At 41.2% G+C, this 23,035-nt stretch overlaps 1 protein-coding gene across 3 annotated transcripts in view; it reads left to right on the top strand.

The window, feature by feature from the left end:
* LOC105278329 (furin-like protease 1) overlaps positions 1 to 23,035 on the top strand; it is a 220,195-nt gene that overhangs the window by 181,184 nt on the left and 15,976 nt on the right. For 2 of the 3 annotated variants that reach the window (XM_026969219.1, XM_011337351.2), the window contains exons 5-12: positions 565 to 730; positions 1,477 to 1,649; positions 6,869 to 7,286; positions 7,614 to 7,731; positions 9,744 to 9,825; positions 10,417 to 10,627; positions 12,578 to 13,303; positions 17,713 to 17,991. In XM_026969219.1, the coding sequence (XP_026825020.1) occupies positions 565 to 730; positions 1,477 to 1,649; positions 6,869 to 7,286; positions 7,614 to 7,731; positions 9,744 to 9,825; positions 10,417 to 10,627; positions 12,578 to 13,303; positions 17,713 to 17,991 (2,173 nt within the window). The remainder of the gene's footprint in view (positions 1 to 564; positions 731 to 1,476; positions 1,650 to 6,868; positions 7,287 to 7,613; positions 7,732 to 9,743; positions 9,826 to 10,416; positions 10,628 to 12,577; positions 13,304 to 17,712; positions 17,992 to 23,035) is intronic. The other variant, XM_011337361.2, reaches the window with a different exon arrangement.

Raw genomic sequence — 23,035 nt, 5'->3', positions numbered from 1 at the left:
GTGTTCTTCGTGTAAAACTGTTACATTCTTAATTTCTTGATAGAGAATTTTAAAAACATGCTACTAAGGATTTTTTGTGGTACACGTTAAATATATTTTATGTGCTTCCCTTAAGCTAGCGCCAGACTATGCGATTCATAATTCGCATATAATATATTTGTAAATATTGTGGAGGGAAAATTTGTCGATTCGTCATGTGCGATTCGCCATTCGCACTGATTCGCTAGCCAAGCGGTTTTTTGACGAAACTCAAAAGACGCGAATCGTTACGAATCAATCCATTCGAATTATGAATGATATACTGCGAATAGAGTGAAAGGTTTACACTGATGAATAACGAATTTTCCCGAATGTCCAATGAATCTCTACGAATCGCGAATTAGGAATCGCGCATGGTCTGGCGCAAGCTTTACGCGTATTTCGTTTCTATCGAAATCTTATTTGCGTATATGTACAAAAGTCTGTATGTTACGATAAATAGGGAGCGTTACGTGGGATACAATGGTGCAATCCATCGTGGAGCGTGTAGATTTTAATTGACGCCGCTATCAATTTCTGTTACAGGATCCGCAAGCGAGCTACGACGTCAATAGTCACGACGAGGACCCGATGCCAAGGTACGACATGGTAGATAGTAATCGACACGGCACCAGGTGCGCCGGAGAGGTCGCAGCCACTGCCAACAATTCTATTTGCGCTGTAGGCGTTGCTTTTGGAGCTGGTGTGGGTGGTGAGTACCTTAACAAACCTTACGCTCCGATGCATTACCAAGGCTCAGAAAACTTGCCACGTTGCGTAGAATTTTGTTGTTGCACGTATAGTTTAATGGAACACTAAATATTTGAAAAACTTTTATTACATTATATTTTACAACATTTTTTTTATTATTCTTTACAAATAATATGAGAATTTAATTACTGTTTTAAAGTTTTGGATAAGTTTAGACTACATCTAAGGTATTAGAAAGCTTTTGTTCTCTCAACGAGAGACATATAGATATTCAAACATCGACTTGTTGAAAATGACGGCTCAATTTCGAGCGATGCGCTCGAATACGGAATTTCGATTTCCGTTTCGCAAAGTTGGATGGCGGAACGCGAGCGACACATGTTTGTAATATGCAAAATTGGTATCACGAGACGGCGTCATTTTCGGATTGGATTAGAGCAACAGTCTCCGTTACGTGCATTACATACGAAATAGATCGAAATCGCAGCGCGATGCCCAATTGCGACCTTGTAAATTGGATCCTGCGCTCCGCCGTGGGAACTGTTCGGGATAATTAACTCAAACACAGATTGCATGCCGTGTTTAACCATTCAGTGACTGCTGATGTACTATTGAGTATTCTTAGGAGACTAACGTCGGAAATTTGTACATAGAGTGATGCACATTGCACAAAATAAATCTTTTTTATAAATATGTCACAGTAATGTGTAACGTCGATTGATTTTCAGTAATTTCTTTTTCGTACAGGTGTCCGAATGTTAGATGGCGACGTCACAGATGCCGTCGAAGCGAGATCCTTGAGCCTAAATCCCCAGCACATCGACATTTACAGCGCCTCATGGGGACCGGATGACGATGGTAAAACTGTGGACGGTCCCGGTGAATTGGCCACTAGAGCTTTCATCGAGGGAATTACCAAAGTGAGTATTTGCTACCGAGAATTTTCTATTATTCATATTTCAAACGTGCCTAGAAGGTATTTCAATACGAATTATTAAAATAACAGAAGATGTTTAATCTGTTAATTGAACGTAATTATTCTTCCGCGTCTTGATATTTTTAAACTTTTAAATGAAAATAAAGATTAAAAATAATTCTCTATGCACGTTTAACTATAACCAATAAGATTTAATGAATGCATAAAGGAGGTTGAATTTAGATTGAAAAATACGGAAATTATTTTTAAACTAATTACAATAAATCGCGTTTGTATTTATTTTCAATTTTTTTCTGTAGGCATTTAGAAATCATCTGCCTAATTAAAAAATTCTTATCAAGGACACTTTGAATAATTTTAAGTGCCTAATATCTTTTTCGTTATTCCGCGTTTGACGATCTAAAAAGAATGGGTACACCGAATGCCCTCGAGCTTCAAACTTCGACGTAGCAACATAATCTACTTAGGACTGCAATTTTCTTCGCTATAATTTCCCGCGCTATGACAAGATAAATGTAATTAGCTGCGAGGTATCCTCGTACGACACGGAAGCTTCTACGGTGCTTCAAGACGCTTTCTTACTCTTGAACGTCAAGCAACAAGAGGTTTTGAAGCTTCGCGTTACAAGTCTGTTAATGCATTGCACAAAGGGGGGTGCATAAAGGAACTATTAAGTACAAAGTAAAATACTTTCTCTCTCTCGACTTACCCTCTCTATTCTATATTCTCTAGAGCGAGATGATCGAATGACTTTTGATCGAAGATTAATTAAAGATTTTACTCGAGGATTCCCCATATTGAAAACTTGAACTTTTAATAAGATTAGTGTAAGATAACAAACACCGATCGATAAATTAATAGGATGTTGCGCGGTACTGGAATACCGATGCGAGAAATTGCTCGTGCGTAACTGGAGAACATTGAGCCCCGATTTCCTCCGCGATTTTTCCACGAATCGAAGAATTCCTCTCTGGAATTGCTCTCACAGTTGTTTAAATCTTTCTTCGCGAGTAAAAAGGGATTTTAACAGGTTTCGTGATTGGAGTTAACAAACTCCTGCGAGGTCAATTATCGTCCTCCTAATTTCTTATATCTCGTGCTCTAAAGGAATACATTTAACTCGGTACTGCCTTTCCTTGTTGAACTTAACAGACAGGAAGAAGTTGCTTCAAGTGCCGTAATCTTTGCTTTATTACGGATTTCTTCGGGAATCGTTTAGAGTACAAAGAGACACGTGTCTCCTAATTATTGTATGACACATTCATAGTATTAAGTATCAAGTATCAACAATTTCAGCATAATTGAAAGATGTGATACATTTCTTTACAAATCATTAAAAACTTACTTACATTAAAAGATTACTTTCGCCTTTCTTGCCTATTGATCGGAATATACAATAAAATAATCTATTTTTCTAAAAAATGAACAGGAAAACTAGTCCAAATTTAATCTTTTAAACTTTAAGATTGTCTTTTTCCAAATTTTTATTTGTTTTGTTCAGAATTATTACATGAAATTTTCCACATTTATCTCTCATTTATTAAAACCACTTGTTTGTAACTAATGCTGGATTATGTTGAAATACATGTATCCTGCAACATCTGCAAAAAGATCTCTCACAACGCAACGAATGAGATATTATTCTATACATAGAAGTACGCTTCCCTTCCCATGAGGGAATATTTCATCGCTCTCTTTCGAAGCTCGTTCGCGTCAGAAGCAAAATTCGTCAGCTCGTTGTTAACACCATTCGAATGTTCGTGTTCGAACAGCTGCGTTGCGGGATGAAATGAAACTCGCACAAATGTATCATGCAAAAGCGTTCGCCGGGATCTTGGGAATTTCAACGGCGACAATGGCCATTGTCGATCCGATGTGTATTCGTCTCGCGCGGACGCGACTCTTCGATCGCATTTGCAGCCGGTCCTTTATCGCGATTCTAGAATGGCGAACTTTAGCATTGAGAGGGTCCCCTACCTTAAGTAACGATCATTAAAGCACAGACACACGGCATTAAAGTGGAGCCATCAAGAACTGCCGAGAAACTCTAGTACAGCCTCCACTGAAGATCCTTCTCACTCTCCGCTGTCCTGCGTATGCAACATGTAATATTATCCGCTATATTTTGCGACAGTCATAGTTGCTAGTTGCTAATTCAGACCGAAGTTCCTGGGTTCCCTTACATAATTACTAAAGCTGTTTTATATTGCAAAACTCGAAGTCTTGACTCGAATGGCAATCTCGCTTGAAACATCGTTGACGTTATATAATTTGTTCAAACTATGCACGAGTTGTTAATGATGATTCGTTCATCTTGTTTTGATATATTTGCAATGATCATAATTTCTCTAAACTTAATACTAACTTTTCTAAAATACATGAGTGTATTTTTAAAAAGTTAGTACTAGTTAATTTTGGAGAAATTAATATTAATTAATTTTATTGGGAGAATTAAATAAATAATATTATCGTAAATTGGAAAATATAATAATATATTAATAATTATTCTTCGTTGTCGTTCCCCTTGCATTTGGTTGGTCCATTTCTGTGTCCACAAACGATTGACTTCTTGACTGCGTGCAAGTCGCCGATGGAACAGTGACAGACGTAATTCGATTATCGGCTACGATGAAGAACTCCTCCAGCTAGACTGGCTTTAATAGACTTCCTCGGCGAGAGGTCAGACCTCAGAAAGTTTCTAATTGGCTGCTTTTAACCGGCCGATCCGGGCTTCTCTAGCACGTATTATCATTTTAAACTTACTTCCGGGTAGCCGTAAGTCATATGCAAATGTCAGTATGGTCGATGCAAAACTCTTTGAAATACATATAGGCATCGAGCAAGTAGAAAGAAGCTGGAAAAATTTCATTTAAAGTTATATAAATAAATAAACTAAAGGATTTTATGACAGTTAAAAAAATTGTTTAAACTGTTATAAAATGTATACCTACTATCTACGGATTATATGTAAGTTTTATTATGGATATTTTACGGATAACGTGATTTTTCGCGTATTACAGAAGTTACTTATATCCGGCGAGTATTCGTAAATGGGATCAACGAGTAGTGAAATGAGCAACGCTTAAACCTCTTCTCGGCAGCAATATTAGATGTCGTTCCGTCGAGATTGCTTCCTTCTCGTCAGTCCTTTTAAGATATCCCACGCGATAGCGTTCAAAATCGACATTTGTATTCCAAGGAACCAATCTTTATCCACGCAAGGACGAAGTCTCTCGTGGTCCGGATGGAGATCAGAAATTGGAAGAGAACGCTGAAAAGTTTGACCAAATCAGTCTCGAGAGACTTGTATTTTACTTTTACGTTTTTTTATTTTATCTTTATTTGATCAGATCACAGTAAGATGTAATCTACGTTGCAACAATAAAAATTCGACATTTTACATTAGTCTCTTTTGAATATGTTTTATATATCATTATAATATTATAGTTACATTAATGTCTGATGCTCTACTAAAGTTTATACGATATGTAAAGCAATCAAAATACAAACGCTACCGAGATAATGAAACCGCGTTATCTTCGCAGCAGCTTAGGTTCGCGCGCAATTGCACAACGGGTATTTAGTACGATGACAATTCCCTTTGTAACCGTATCAGATTCTGTATCGTCTTATATTTGGCAGAGGCGAGTAGACACGACTGACTCGGAATTCTCTTTGGAGTCTGTTTAGCAGACTTAATAGTTTCGCCCTTTGGTCATCGGCACCGTAACTATAGGGCTCACGTTTCGTAACTGATAGAATTGCATCCACACTACAATTTACGTCAAACTGAATAAATCTCTGTGGCACATATAAATCCTTCATGGCTCTCACAGTTTTATTGTTACATCTAATTCATTTAAATCAAGTAAAACAATAAATATTTTATCCGATAATATAAAAGCTTGCGATTAATCTGTCGTGGTTGCGATTAGTGTGGCGTTGATTATGAATTGTACGTTTTTTTATTACATTTTGTAAACGGCATAGGTAGAGAGAAAATATGTTCTTACGGAAAATGTTAATCTGCCGCAAAATATCAATTTGGTATAGTTAATTAATTTATACAGGCCGAATCATCAGTTTCTTATCTTCTTAGGTATCCGTTACAGCCGGGTCGATGCCTTATCACTTTACGATCAAATAGCTTTACTGATCAAAGGATCGAACACTATATTACTGAATTAGTTAACGTCGCGCCTCAAAGAGAGTTCAGAGTTCGTGGTCACGCCTACATGTGCCTAGGTACACGGCGCTCGGTCTTATCACGATATAACGGGACCACCGGTCTCGGTGAAGCGAAAGCGCCCGTAATCTCGGTAAAATTGAACAATGTACACTACGGCATATACCGCAAAGAATATTGTACAAGCTCCGAAACATCTGCGGAGAAGAGACTCGTGGTTCAATGTAACGGTAGACGTAATACTACTAGTTAGCGTTTATTATAAAGTAAAAAGAAATAAAATAAAAAGATATTATGTGGAAAGGGCTATATAAAGTATTATTATAATATAATAATATGACAGCTGTGCTTTTTGCATCGATGATTAATTTGATTGTTAATTTCTTGGAAAACTCCTAAAATTTTCTTTCGTGTAATTGGTCAGTTGCTACACAAAGCATCTCCGACACTTCGCCGATCTTGGCGAGAATTGAGAAAATCCAATTTTCAGAATTCTCCTTTCAATCTTCGAAAAACGACTGTACAACATAGGAAGTTTCTCGTTACGAGATCGGGGCTATTTGGTCTCGACCCTACGGAGACCATTAGCGTTAAACACTCAACCTCATCGACTTCCTAACAACGGCATCGTTCCGAATTATCCAATGCTCTGTGTCTTCGAATGCGCAGAAAGCGGCTTTAACATGCAAACTGTTTCAAACTTCTTGAGCGCCTTTCGCCTTAAGCGCGTTTCGCGAACGTCTTAAAGCCCAGTACTGAAAAAAAGAGTCGGCCATGTCTAAAGTACCTAAAGCGGTAAACCTAAATTCACTTGAGCTTAAAGCGCTCAGTCATGCCTGTTAAATCCCGGGGCTTAAATTCTATAGACTGAATTCGCTCGAGCGCGTTGCGACAGCCTCGGTCTACAGACTTTCGTAAAAACATCGTCTTCGATATTTCGCACGAATCGAAGTATTAAATCCACCAGCTTCTCCCGACTAAACAAACTTTGATGATATAAAACCTTGATTCATCAGGGTCGTAACGGCAAGGGTTCGATCTTTGTATGGGCGTCTGGAAACGGCGGTCGAGACCACGACAACTGCAACTGTGATGGTTACACCAACAGCATTTGGACGCTGTCAATCAGCAGTGCGACCGAGAACGGGCTCGTGCCTTGGTACAGCGAAGCGTGTTCGTCCACACTCGCTACCACCTACAGTTCAGGTTCCACTGGTGAGAAACAGGTTGTCACTACGGATCTGCATCATTATTGCACCAGTAGTCACACTGGTACCTCCGCATCGGCGCCGTTGGCGGCCGGCATTTGTGCCCTTGCACTAGAAGCGAACAGAGATCTCACTTGGAGGGACATGCAGCACATTGTGGTCAGAACCGCCAAGCCTGCAAATCTGCAAGCACCCGATTGGGTGGTGAACGGTGTTGGCAGAAACGGTAAGTGCCATCGCTGAATTCTCAGCCGGGAAAAGACGACTGTCCAATTCTCTTAAAGATTAAATACGGTGTTCATGTAAAAAAAGAAATTATCAAATATTATCATAGTTTTAACTAAAAAATGATGACTGAATCGTGAGAGTCTCGATTTTTTACGGAAGAAAGATTTAAGGAATATGATAGATTAACATCAACGTTATTTATACTTTAATCAATGCATCGTCGTTCTACTAAATAAACGAACAATCTAGATAGATTTATTAAACGATTAGTTGACGTAAGAATCGTTCTAATGTTCTAATTACGGTCGAATCTGTGTTTAACCAGTGAGCCACAGCTTCGGTTACGGGCTAATGGATGCCACTGCCATGGTACGTTTAGCGAGAAGGTGGAGGACCGTTCCGGAACAACACAAGTGCGAGGTATCAGCACCGCATACAGGCAGGTAAGTGTTAAAGCAAAGTTAATTTCAGAACTAGTTTGAGATTAAAATGTGATAATTACATAAATGTCTTGCCGATATTACCGTGCCTATGTGAAGATGAAGAAAATCGAAGTTGGATTCGACCATACAGATTGCTATTCGTCCTTTGGGAGATCAAACACATCTCTCGCAGATTACAGACTCATTCGAGCGTATCAGCTATCCTCAAACGCGGGCTTTATCCGTCTGAAATTGCATGGTAGCCTTGTGTAATGTGTCGCTTATATTGTCCGTAACGATCGACGATGCATATTACATCAAGCGGACACGTGATCATTTTGAAATTAAACTTTACTAAATCCATTTTATCGCATATCAAAATAATAAGCAATTGCTTGAAAGACTCATGTATAAAGCAAATATTTTATAATAATAAATAAATGCGTATAATTGCGATTGTTATAATGATGTTAAGAGCTTTCTGTGTTTTATCTACTTAATTATCTAAAAACATTCACTTTTACAGAAATCATGAGATAACGTAAACGATAAAATTTAATATAGATAATATCGATAATATCAATGACAAAAATAATTATTCTCACATGTAATTTATCGATAATGAGACGATATTGAATCGTTGTTAAATGCATATTCAAGAGGTGGCATAATCCGGAAGATATAAAAGTGATTAACAAATAATACGCAAGTAACCGAGTTGCTCGAACGACAATTAAGGGGGTATTCTAGTGTAAAAGCGGAATTTGTATGCTATTTTGGTGAATTTTTTTTGAAAAAAGTATAAGGTTTTTTGAGGCAGGGTTTTCCCTGCTTATTCATACATATTTGGTGTATGTTTCCAAATTTTTGTAGTAGACAATAACTGTAAATAAGCGCTGCACATGATATTAAATAAGAACATGAAAAAAAAGTTGGTCCATGGTTCCCATGATTTCAGCTGTTCTGCTCATCTGAAACAAAAAAATCAAAGAGATTCTTAATTAGTATGAGTGTGGCTATAGCAGGTACCAGAATGAAAAAAATGTTGTAAATTTAAAACATGACTTCATTGAGAAAATTAAGTTTCGATTTGTGCCATTTTTTTCACCATTGAAGGGCTGCAGAAATTCCAAAAAACAATATTTCGATTTGATTGTGGTAGGGGCTATAGCCACACATATACTGAAGATGTGTGCAAAAGCCTGAGTCAATTGATTAACTGGTTTTTGAGATATCATGGGAACCAATTTGAAAAACATGGTTTCGAGAAAAAACACGTTTAAAGTTTTTCATACTGATTACATAGAGATAATGTTACTTACGATCAATCGGCTAGTCCAGGGCCATACAGGGGACATTCCTCTTGTTCGTAGAAGTCCTGCAGAGCTGATCTCTCTTCCCTGCGATTCATTCTCTGATCTCGAGAGAAGTTAGTGGAGCGCCGCTCCAAGCGGGTGATACGAGCTTCGTTCCGGGAGTTTGCGTACATCACCGCTTGCTGACCAATACTAACTCCCATCACGTTCATAAGTTTTAAAATTGGCATAAATCCTTTATTGAAAATTATAACTGCCAAGAATGTTGCTATTTCAACAACTTTCACGCCAGCATGGAGATGTTTTGGAGCAAAAGTCCAAATCAATGAATTTAGAGATTCATTGTACTATATAACCTGTACTATACAAAGGCTCCAATTCAAATGTACGACCTTCAAAGAATAACGATCTTCCGATCCTATCTAAAATACTAACACATGCTCTGTTGTGTGCCGCGCGGTCCAACCGCCGAGCGCGCGCCAGAGGTTATTTTCTATTAGGTGCTATTACTTTGTTAATTTTGCGAATCGGGCTAAATCTTCTCGCAGACATATTTTCCATACCATATACTTGCAAAATATGCCAAAAAAATTCGATTTTTCTGACATGCTACACTAGAATACCCCCTTAAACAATGAAAAGTGTATTTGCTTAAAAGTATTTACGAAGAATTTTACGCGCGAGCTTAGCGCTTGATCTGAATTTCATGCTTTCCAGGCCAATACCGCCAAAGAGCCAATTGATACTCGACTTACATGTCAAGGAGTGCAGTGGCGTTAATTTTCTCGAGCATGTTCAGGTAAGTTGAGCGCATGGCTTACACATGACATTGCTAATTAGCGGATTCGGCATTCATCGAAACTCAAGGCTGGATTTCGAAAACGACATTTCCTCCGGTTATCACTGAGAATCGGCAAAATGTTATTTACTTTTCCTTTCACGCGAACCGATATTTGCCATCGTTTTACGTCATTTACAGCAAAGTGCAAGGCAAACTGTAACTACTCATGCTAAACAGTTACCCGATTCTCGGCAAATTAACTTAAAGTATATTAACGACTTCATCTGCTGGCGAAGCGTAATTACTCGACCGTGTCCAAATTGCATTACAGAACTAATTGAGCCAAGTTAATTACTCTCATCGAATTATTAGTTACACGGCGCAGGATTACCTCGCGCGGTCCACGCGCTACGCATCTTTCTCTTGAATTAGCTAATTACCGGGATTAAGTGCATTATGTGATTGCTGAAGTATCATTGCTTTAAAGATTTGTCAAGTTTCGCCTCTGTTCACCGAAAAATCCACGTGGAAAATTCGAAGTGTCGGTGACATAAACGCAAAAATTTCATGATCTGCGATAACAACGGTGCAACGATACACTTGTCGCAGGCGAAGGTATCGCTGATGGCGACGAGGCGGGGTGATCTTCAAATACACCTAACGTCGCCACAGGGCACGAAGAGCACTCTTCTCGCTAAGAGGCCACACGATGTCTCGAAAGCGGGTTTCAGCCAGTGGCCATTCATGTCGGTACACACGTGGGGAGAGCGGCCGCACGGTGTCTGGAAGTTAGAAATTCACAATGAGGGTCGATACCTCGGTAAGTCGTATTGCACTTGTTTACATAAACTTCATTTAGCGCGCAAATCAAGACACGCTTGATAACATTAACGATGAGCGATTCAATATGCGATACTAATCGGCGCAGCATCGAGGCTGCATCTACATCTTTAATGTTTCGTGTTTCCCATCGCTGATGTTACTAACGTTGATCCGTTAATTAAACCGATTAAAATAAAATCGGAGCTGTTTATTAGAGCTGAAACTAATATCGCGCAATTCTCAATGAATGATTTAGCATTAACCCTCCGAGCAGATGTTAATGAAAGTTACTTCTAACTTTTGACGGGTACAGAGCGTGTACGCCGCATTCGTAGCTTTCCCGTCAGTTTGTATCAGAGTTTTGAAATTTCGTGACTTTTAATGAATTAGATTGTCGCAATTTTCCAGACACGAAAATTATGTCGTTTACAATATTCATGAAAGTCAGCTTACGACTTCCATGTAAATCGGTAACTGAATTTTTTTAAGAACTTTATAATTAGCATTTTTGCTGGAACGATCAATTAAATTATTCGAAAAATGTTCCACGAGAATTTTATATTGCGACGTCTTCTATAATAAAATAATCGTTTTACCTTAAACGCTGTAAATATAGAGATAATCTTTTCATAAGCATTATATTGAATACATATCGTTATCAGCTAATATCCAGAAGGGATCATTGCACGCTCGCATAGTTCTAGATTCAAATGTCAAAGGCAAAGCGTCTTCGGGATTACGCTGACATTAGCCCGAGCGTTCGGAGATGCCCTTCACTGATCTAAATTTCAAATAGGATTCTAGCGTACTTACCTTAACAGTAGTTTCCAAGCAGTCTTAGCAGTGCCGTCATAAGGTCACGGTTACTAACTGTCCTGTCAGTTGCCGGCCGAGAATCCCGAGGGAATTTGCCGATATTGTCATCATCTAATTCATATATGCTCACGTTAAAAACGATCAGGTAGAATGGAGAGAAATTCGCCTTTTCAAAGAGGGAACGTTCCTCTCTTGCTTCCGCTACAATTGCGGAGGCAGATTGCGTGACAGGAGATTAACTCATTCATACACGTGACATCCGGGCGGAATGGCTTAAACATGTTTCGCATTGCATGCGCATTCGGCAATGCGATGCCGATTCGGTCGTCGTGCCTGCCAGGATTCATGGTATTCTCGTAAGCTGTCTCGTGTCTAGGACGCCACCGGGAGGGCTCTTACATAAGCTCTACTTGTGCGCACGCGTGCAATCACCTAAGAAAGTGCATTATTCTCGGAGGCGGATAATTGCCGGATTCGCGCTGCAAGTCCTTTCGCAAAGCCACCCCTATTTATCCCTTAACGAAATAGCAGCGCGACGGCTTTCACCGTCGGAGCGAATGTCGTCGATACTGAGCGCGTTAAAAGCACCTCGAACTGCACTTGCGCCGGCTCATTAAGGCCTACGATGGCTGCATAAACTTCCTTACGATCGTCTTATGAGTGACTTCCCCCGACCTGTATGGCGTAAGGCGAGCTACGTTACGGGAGACGAGATGTTCGGGTGGCTCTTAGACCCCGCCGGTGTTTGTACTACAATGCAAATACTCCGCGAGCGTGTTTTGCCGCCCTCGAACGCGACGTGCTCGCGCGTCATCGAGCAAGAAGGGCTTCCCGCGGTATTCTCAGTTGATCCTCACCTCCGACCCTCTCAACCCACTTTAAGATCCTCCACCGAGGTATGCCAGGGTGCAATCTCGTGCTGTGTCTCCGTCCGACAATCGACGGTTTAACGACGGTCTGACCCTACGACAGTTAATCCCCTAATCGGTGATTCTCGGCATACCACATCGTGCCTCGCATATCGAGCGGTTCTCTATTGAGTATCGCGAGGACACTCTACACATGACTCATTTAATCACCGCGATGTACGCTTTCTTTTCGCTGCATTCTTGGATTGCATTGCCGGATCAAGGACGCGCAACTCTGCACGAGTGGGCGCTGATCTTCTATGGTACCGCGACGCTGCCTGATCGGACCGAGTACGCGCTGTACAACCCAGCTGGCATGAACGTACCGAGACGACCGTTCGTGAAATCGCGCGAGACCAATCAGAAAAGCCCGAACGCCTTAGTGAAGGGCAAACAGGCGCAGCACAAGTCCGACAAGTCCGGCAGCCTAAGCCCGCCCTACGTGGTGAACGCTCAGATGCAGTCGCAGCGGAAAGGCAAGGCTCGTGGTCAGCACAAAAACGGCAAGTCGGCGAACCGGCCGAACCCGAAACCTACCGCGCAGACCCTGCGGGGCCTCACTGCAGTCAACAGGGGATCCGGCAACCTGGCCGGAGATGTGCGTTTGATCACGTTGAGACCACGCGGCAGGAGTACACCCAGCCCGATCACCAGCACCAGCCAAATAATCGCCACGACGAAGATGCAGACCGCGGTTATGAGTCGGCACAGAATCGTTGATATGGTGACTTCCTCGCCCCTTCAGAGGGGGCTAATCTTGTTGGAACCACCGGCGAAGACCGCTACCAACAAGGTTCCGGCGGTGTTTCAGCAGTACCCCAAGATCCAGCAGCTCTATCCAGTTTATGGTGGAGCGCGCGGTGCTGGCCAGCAGCTCGCCATCAGGGCGAAGGGAGATCTACTGCAGGACGAGCAATTTGACCCTAGGAACCCGCCGCAGCTGGACAAGGGTATCTAGATGTCTGCGAACGGCGAGACGCGTCGGTTGCTCAATGCGTGACGATCGGAAGCCGACTTTAACTCCTACACAGTTTTATCGCGTATAATTAATATAACTGATTTTTACTTTAATCGATTTGAACAATCTTGGCCATTTTCAATAAAACTTCTGCATTAAGTTCGAATAAAAAACGTGATTTTTATGATTTTAACGCATTTCAGTAACTTTTATTATTCTTAGACAACGTATATTTTTTATATTATATATGCTTGGTATTGGAAATTAAAAAATATAAAACGTGTATATTTTTTTGCGAAAAAAAATTATCTCTATTCAGACGCGGTTAACGAAGCAATCCTACGAAAAAAGTTACGTGTGTAGGTAATTTGAAACACGTGACTAATAACATCAGCCTATCAACTTTATTCTTAACTAACGACAGTATTTTGTACGACAACAAAAGAGGATCATTTTCGCAGCTTTCGATCGTTTCCCATTTGCTGCCACGCGTCCGCCCGCGCCCATACGCGAAGCGTGGAAAGTAGAGAGTTGCCGTATCGCGCAAAACCCGAAGATTAAACGGGCTCGACGAAATTTGGTTTTTGTATTTTCCCTTTTATTGTTTCGTTGATTGCGACCACACTGTAATCGCCGTTACTTTCGTTTGTATGGCTATATCACTGGTAGTTAATATATAGCACCCTATATGCGTGTGTGGACGATTTTATCTTGTGTTATCTACGTTCGTTCTATCTTGTGTGCAGAATGTTCCGGTTGGAATGATACTTTTGCATAAGTTATGAAGTAATGGATAATAATTAATGGATTTTCTTTTTCTCGATTTTTCCAATTTATTTCTTTTGAAAATGAAACTTATCTGTGGTTTTTATTTACGAAACACTTTGTTTCGCGTAAGGGATGTCTTTAGCTTACATAATATGTTGAACAAATCTGGATAATATCGTAAGTGCATTTTTAATGTTTGGTAATTTAAGGCAACTCTACTTTGTTTAGATTGTAAAAATTACTGAATTCATTAATGTCTGATTAGCAATCACATCGAAAATACATTAAAAGTATATGTGCTTTTATTATTTTATTAAGAGTATATTGCACTGTGAAATATTTTATTTCCTATTGAATCACTGTAAAATCTGTATCTCCCACGTATTTGCATGATTGATGTGCACGAACAGAAATGAATTCGAATGTTCTCTCATCACATTTTATTGGATTATTTGTGTTTAAAACTAGGTTTTGCGTTTTTATTATTGAAAGGATTGCCAGTTTGCTTTGATTTGCCACTCGTGAAATATTGCATTTTGCTGATGTACATTATAAAGTAACTTTTTCATTTATAAGGTATTCGCCATTAAATTCACATCCGCCAAACTTCCGTAAAGCCTCTCGTAAGCAGTATAGTTGAAGGGAGCTACAGTTTTGCCTCTCTTCAGGCTAAGCATCGGGCTTTTCTTCACGTTGACATTTCCTACGTCGCTTCTTCCTGTTGCTATAATCGAGGACCCTTACAAGAGCGACAGGTCGATAATAGGAAAACTTATCTAGGCCGGTAACGTGCGCTACATATATATATGGCCTTCAATCAAAACTTCCAATGACTTGGTTATCGATGAGCTCCATGTGCAGCCACCGGCGCATCGGTTATCTAATGCATTGCACGCATATGTACCGTCTTGTACCCCATTATTCTCCTTTGCGCGAAGTACAAATCATTAGCAGACCTGCAGACCATATCGCGCGTTCCGCTTTTCATCTACGTATCGCATTTATCGCAAATTTCACAATTCTGCATTTCAGTTCTCGATTCGTCGTTGAAAGGTAACTGATATACGAAAACATTTAATAGAAGCTGGCAGTGTAATTAACGCTATATGATTTTTATTGATTTTATAGCGTAATTTATCTTTCAATATCATTTATTCGAGAAATACCGTGATATCGATAATCTGAAAATTATTTCTCTTCAAAGCAACAACGTAATTCGGCGCGAATTCTCACAAATCGCAATCGTGACCATCATTGCGCGTCGTGCTCATTATCTCCTTCCCGGATTCCCAAATTCTGGATCGCCGTACGACCGCAAATCGCTCAACATTCAATGAAACGCGGCGACGCGAACGGCACGGAAAACCGCGAAATGGAAAAGCCGACGTGAACGAACGAGTGAATCTCATCGTGGTGGTGATCGAGCGGCTCCTCTCGTCCATCATGATTGCTAAAAATAATTTCCGCCGTGATTGGAAATTTTTTCGCTCACTTGCCCCGCGAAATGGTTTCCGTTCTCGAGGCATTATTATTGAAGTTCGCCCCATCGATAGCTCGATGCTAACGATCCTTCGAGTACAATGCCTTTACGTCCTATTGTCTTACAGGAATCGCGCCACGTTGTCCCGATTGAATTTTGACATTTTTTCTCCACCAACGCCATCCTTCTCTTGTATTTGCAGCATTCTCCATCTCATTTCCATTCCAGAGGTGATTGCTGGCAAATTATTTTCTCGATACTTTTTGTGAAGCAGCAGCCGTCCAACTATCGCGGCATTTGACACTTTACTGCCACCTTGCTTGCTGTAAAGTATCCTCGTAACAGAAGCACTTTAACGACGACTTTATTACAGACGGCAACCTGTAGTTTGCGTCCGAACGTCGACGAAAAAACGATACACACGAACACGGTTTAGTCACGGGGCAGCGACAAATTAAATTCGCTTTTCCACCGCTTTGACTCCTGGTCGTTTGTTCACTTTCCGTCGCCTGCGAAAAATTTAACTTTTCCCATAGAAATGATTTTATTTGGATCTACATGTACGTTTCCGATTTTTCTGCACAGTTTGAATGTAAAAAAAGTATTAATTAGTATTAATCTTCAAAAAAGTAAATTTGCTCTTGATGACTGAAAGAATATTTCGTTTAGTGATAGATTAAGGGCCAGAAAACGAAACATTTCAATCTCAAAATAAAACTATATTTTTTCATCGTTTACGTCATCCATTTTTCAAAAACTATTTCTTGATTAAGAAGGATTTTAGCGTGATACTGCAAATCAGCGTTCTAGTATCGAGTAATTCTATTTCAACCCTTAACGGCTGGCCGGAAGAAGATGCAATACTTAAACTCAGCTCCCATTTACCTCACTTTTCCATCCTGCTCGCGGCACGATGAAAGCGTGCAGGTGTATCTCATCCGACGTAAAAACGATAATCGTCCAACGAGTTCTTACAGAGTCTCGTTGCAAAGCACTTTGCATTTAATCCCAAGTGTCGTATACATCGCGCTGAGTAAATGTGTGCGCGGAGACTTGTCGCTGATTACTCAGTTATTTTTAACTGTAATTTAATCAAGACTCGACCTCCTTTCTTCTTCCTGCGCGCTCCTTCCGTTGTTCTCGCGAACAAGTTCAGCTCACGAAACTTTCCTCGACGGTATCGTGACGCTTTATTAATTTCCCGACGGCGTCGTCAACGTCCCTGTCGTTCCTCTCACTGTCTCGTTCGCGTCTCCTAAAGTCTTTTTATTTTACCGTCTTTATCTCTGCGCGATTCAATATCTTGCGCCATACTTGCAGGCAAGGTCGTGGAACTGCGAAAGTGAAAAGCGCGACGTTTAATAAATAGCTGAAAAAAAGTGATAATCGATAGTCGGATTATGACTTTGCGTTTTGCGATTATTTATTATAGTATGATTTATTACAGTTTCTACAATACTAAGTGCGTTCCACTTATGTTCTGCTTGAAAAATATATTCATACATGCACACACATACACACACACTTTTTATGCAGAATATTACATATAAATGATCTTATTTATAATTTTGGATATTGCACTGAAATAATACGTCAAAGCTCCTTTCATCAGAATCTGGAGAGTGCACGGAAATCATCTCATTTCCGTTCTTCGAAGCCGCAGTATGTATATCACGTAAAATACATTAGAGTTGAATGTGACATGAATGTCTGCATGCGTGTACATCTATTGTAAAAATAAAAGTAGATAATTATTATTTTATGATACTGCGAAAAAGCGCAGTATTTTCTTTTCAACTTATCCTCCTATTAAACTTGCAGTTCTTTTTTCTAGCACGCTTGCATCTTTTATATTTTAAACTGTTATTACAATAATGTCACACAAATATATGATTTACGTAAAACATCGTAACTTATAGAAAGTATTAGAGACAAACCATTTTTAGATATAAAATAAAAATATTATAGAAAAACAGTTCAATTGTCATCACAGAATCATTCAAATCTTTACTTTATAGATCGAAATAACATTCTTCTAAAACTTCCTTCTGTCTCCGATGCTTTCGATCTCTTATGTCGCACTATTTCCCGATTCAAGTAGTGGACGCTGCAGTTTACGAACCACGCTAATGTAACCGCCGTTGTTGTTCCAGACACATTGGAGGAGTGGAAACTGGTGTTCTTCGGTACGGAGACGTCAGTAGAGGTGGACGATCTGGACAGGGACAAGCCACAACCGCCAGTGGTGCACCAGGAGATTCAAGTCCAGGATAATACAGCCACGGACGCCCGACAGAATGCCGTGGACGCGGACTCGTGGACCGGCAGCCAGCAGGTGGACCGGGTCTCTCATCCCGAAGTGCAGAGGCCGACAACGGAAAACCAGACGAGCGGCTGCGCCGCCTTCCAGGCCGGGGGCGGCGGGTGCCTAGGTGGGTGCCTCATACTACTCCTTCTAGCCTACCTGAGCGGTGTGCCTGGCTGCTGGCAGGAGCTGATCACCAGCTGGCCAGCCTCGGCGGACAGTCGAAGCGAACCGGACCGCCATCGACTGCTGATCGCGGCCGCGAGCGTCGTCCCGATGACGGCGACGACGGGGGCGATGGCGACGACGGCGTCGTCGATAACCGGCGACGCGACGACGTCCCGGCGCGACGTCCCGGCGGCGACCGTCAGCGCGTCAAACGCGTGTAGATGTACATGATGACAGCGGACCACGTACGGTCCTGCGACTGCTCCCTACATCCCGCTGCTGTGATCCTCGCGAGTCCTGTAAGTGCTCACAAACCCCGCGGGCGACCGAACATCGGCGACGTGTGCCTGATCGTCCTTGCGATCCGTGAAACTCTAAAGTACTTGTGCGTTCGCGCGGGAGAAAGGGAGCAGTCGTCGCGCAGAAAAGAGGAGAGAACGAAGAAGAGCCTCGCATCTCCTCTTCCGGTGCTACTGTCTCGAAGAGGACTCCCAGTGCTGGATTATTGTCCGTCCTCCTCTTCTCAAGAAAGAAGCAGGAGGCATAGAGTGATGGACACCGGAGCTCCGTCGGAATATTCCTCCTGATCGAGAACATACGATTTTCTCGCGCCACTAAAACTGGCTTCGGCAAGCCGTATGTTTGTGCAGCGAAGTGAGTCTTTTGGTAGTGGATGGTGGTCTCTAAACGTGAGACGTCCAGATGTTTGCGCCGTGACGACATTGTATTCACAAAGGGACGTCGGTATGATAAGGTAACTTCGACCGACCGACACTCGCGGAGAGGATGGAACGGGGATTCAACATTCATTCGAGGCAGGAAGAGCGCGTTTTGGGATTATGTGACGAACTCTCGAGTATCCCGTTGAGATCATTTATTTCAGGAAAAATACGAAAAATGTCTTATTTGTTTCTAAGACACAAGGTTTCTCTTAGAAATATACATTTTCATTGTATATTTCCAAGAGAAATCTTGTGTCTTAGAAACAAATGCAGAAAAAGAAATAGAGTTCGATAGGAATTATATCGAGCAAGTGAAATTTACGAGAAGCTACGCAAGGATGAGATATTATCGATGTAAAATCTCGCGGGAAATTCGCTGTAAAGTCACTCGGGACGACGCGCACGAGGTAACGCGATTTTTACGTGTTGTTCAAGCTGTTAACGTCGTTTCTTGCGCTATCTTTACGCGGCGAACTTCCTCTCAAAGTAATGCAAAATAAATTTTTCTTGATAACGAGACGAGCAAAACGAGAAAGCAAATTCGACAGATTCTACGGCTGCACTCGTAAAAAGTAAGCAATGACGCGGAAATCGAGAGTCCGTCATTTTTATCGAAGAGAACTTTTCCGTCTCCGCACAGTCAACTGTAGTCACAGCCGTAACTCCGAATATGCGTTGGCGTGCTTGTAAATATATGCAAAGCGTATTTATTATACTTCGCTCGGAGTTACGTGCGGTCGTGGTAGATTTCCGAGAGTAACAGCGCCACGGATACCGTGGCCTCCTCTTCCACCATGTTGAACAGAGCAGAAATGGGCAAATAACCGGTGTCTCGACAAATGTATTCTGGAATCGCTCAGGATTGTGCATCCCAAAATAATCGCGAGAACGCCATAGTCAATCCTTATATGCACTTCCGTTCGATGTTTGGCGATAAAAAATAATTCCTGCTTCATTCATCCAATATGAAGAAAGAAATCATGTTCAACTCATGAACTAAATAAGTAGTCATTACCATGTCCACTTATTTTCCCGCTTTCTTCCATTCGTTTCTTTCTTCCTTCTATCTATCTTCCTTAGCGTTAAAGATTCGTCATCAATAAGTCTCTAAAACGTCGCGGAATCAGAAAAGAGAAGCCTGAGCGATTCGGAGCAATTAAAAGCGCTGAATCTCTCGCCCAATTCTGCTCGGCGTTCCGGTCGAAGTCACCCCCGTTTCACATTACGTGCGACTTTCCGCGTAAAGATTTTTGTACGAGACAAGAGTACAACAGGGAGGCGTCGTGTAACTGCCATTAAGTGGGAACCGATCCCGCGCCCCGTCTTCCCTGTCTGTCTTGATCCTGGAAAAATTGCCTCGCGTAATTTATAGCGTACACGCACACCCGATGGAGCTGCGCGATTCAGATCGGAGACTCGCGCCACGTCGTCGATTTTCATCGACGTAGCGGTTCCAACGTGTTCCAACGGGAGGAAACACTTTTTCTCTCGCCTTCTTCCACCCGTTCCTCTCCATCACTCTTTCCTCCCCCGCGTATGCACTTTTCGCGTATACGCATCAAGACGAATGACTCTTTTTCCTTCTTTCTCTCTCTTCTTCTGTTGCTGTCTCTCTTTTCACTCGTATGTCTTTTTCTTCATCTCCCCGCCTGTCGATCGTGCTCCTTGTGTTTCCCGCAGTAACATCCCTTTGACCGTCGACTTTCTCTCTCGCATCCTGTTCCGGATCTTCCTCCACGCTTCGCAAGCACTTCGTCGTCCCGGTAAGAGGGGACAGTATATTCGGTGAACTATTAGCACTGCCGAAACTAGGAGCTACAGGCAGGTCCTCCGGCTGCCTGTGCAAACAGTCGGAGACGAGATACATGAGGCCGCGTGTGGATTTTGTGGACGCGCCGAGCCCGAGTTCTATTAAGATTAACGACGATGACCATGTACTCAAGGAATTTACGTTGGGAGAGAGGGAGAACGATATAATACTGTTTCTTCTCGTTAACGAAATAATGCTTAACATGTGAAAAATTACACATTTCCAATATAAAATTTCAACTGCGATAAAAACGCGCGAAACTGAACGGGCATATTTCGATCAAGCGATCAATGATAAATGATGCATTCTAGTTTGTTACTATCGTGGTATGTTACACATACATGCTACACGCGGAAATCCAGCTTTGTATCGCCTTCAATGCCTCGTTAAAAAAGAGAGAACCGGATGGACAGCGCCGCTCGTACGTTCAGGGTTCACATTCGGCCTTGGAGATACGGTATATCAAATTTTCGACACGACACACTTGCTCAACGTTGTTAAACTATGATAACTGAAAACCACGTGGTCCGCGAGCGTTTACAAGCGATGCATCGAGCGCCCTTTGCATTTAAGCCTCGACTTTTCACGACGGTCAAAACGCCGCGCCGTTAAACGATATTTTCTGAACACTTTTTAAACAGCATCGTTTTGCTTGGGAGGAATCTCGATAAATACTGGCGGCTATGTATTATTGCGAGCTTAGAGGCGATCGCACGATCATGCGATCTTTGTGAAAATCGCGATTGCGTGGATAAACGGAAAACTCGACGGGAAAACCGAGGCTGCGCGGCCGGAGAGATTATTCTTTATCGAGCGCCGATCGTCAACGAATCATCGAGTCGGCAAAGAGTTTCCGCTATTGAGAATTCGCCACTGTGGGAGAATTCGTTTCTAGGATTTACGATTTATATCACGGCGCGCATAGAATCCAATCATGTTCTCCGTCGAAAGTTGTAGGCCACAAATCAGGAGTTAACTGCGCACGACAAGCCAGGAATCGAATTACAATCGGCACGGAGTTATTTCCGCCCCTGGGGATATTAGATTACCGATTTTATGTATATAAAACGCAAACGAGCGAAACAGCACTGACGAACGTTGATATACAGTTTTAACGGAAAACGATTGACTAAAAACATTGTACATACACGTAGATTCAATATACATACATCGCTATGTATCTGTTGGTGCTCAATCGAGAAATCACGTGTACAGTCGAGTACAAGTCATTGCCGAGATGTTCCTCATATTTTTCAACTGTAAGTACCATTGGCATGATTGACAATTCGCAAAAATCGCTTGACTCGATCAATGGCTTTCCACACGAAACTTTCACGGCACATTGAAACTCTAGAAACCGTTGCATCACCGAGAGGCTGAACAATCGTCCGAAAAAGGGAATATCGAATGCCTGTAAAATTAAATTGACGTTACCATCGTGACACTGAATGTCTCTTTCGAAGTGGCGTTCTGCGAGTGAAACGTTTGTGATTTTTCGAGATGCGCTGATACTCTAATGGATGGCTTTCAATAGCAGTTGCGAGCAAAAAAATGCGCTTGAACGTATTAATTTCAGGATCCGCTGATATGATGTCGGTCAAGAGATGTAAAAATCGGTCGAATGCTTTATACGCCGAATGCACTCAATTTCACAATTTCGAAATTAGCGCTTGGATTTATCTCGCACTGTTATTCTCAACAGGATATCAACAATAGAAATTTAATTATTATTTTATTTAATTGCGCGATTTCTCTCATCACAGTTGATTTAGGAACGAGTTAGAGAATCCAAATTTTAATTATTATATAACGTTTTATAATATTTTATAATATAATATTTTAGCCAACGATCAATATAAGAGAAAAGGAGAGAATCCAAATTTTCTATCAGGAGAACGAAAAATCGTGTTTACCGTTGATGCAATTTTCAGGAGTCCTTTTTTATATTTTATGCGCGCTCTTTCGATTCCTTGCATGCCCGCGGGTGCAGGAAAAATCCCAAATTTGCATAGAATCGGATATATATACATATTTTATTCCTCGATTCCGCTTCCTATATAGTCATTGTTTTATGCTTTTTATACGACATTCGAACTCAACGCATCGCTGAATAAAATTGAAATTTGGTTTTATGTATAATAACAGAAAAATTTGCATCAATCAATATCGTCTTTTACCATTTTCAACTTCGTTATTTAAACTTTATTGTTCAGGTATGTTTTAAAATCAATTACCTCTTTACTTCAAAACTGCATTGAAGCGCAGAACTGAGATTTAATTAACATTGCATTTAAAGAACATTATAATTTTCAAATTACTGTGAAAGCATTATACACGTATTATGTTTACATATTTCGTTTACATTGCAAAATAATGTTATTCGTTTATATGATATCTCGAAATTTCACAGATGTCGCTGTTAAATTTCGTTGCTTTATTTATCGAAATTTGTACGTCAAACTTAGCCCGTA

Source organism: Ooceraea biroi, chromosome 4, assembly GCF_003672135.1.
Source record: "Ooceraea biroi isolate clonal line C1 chromosome 4, Obir_v5.4, whole genome shotgun sequence".
Classification (NCBI taxonomy): domain Eukaryota; kingdom Metazoa; phylum Arthropoda; class Insecta; order Hymenoptera; family Formicidae; genus Ooceraea; species Ooceraea biroi.
This window is presented reverse-complemented; position numbering and strand designations above follow the sequence as displayed.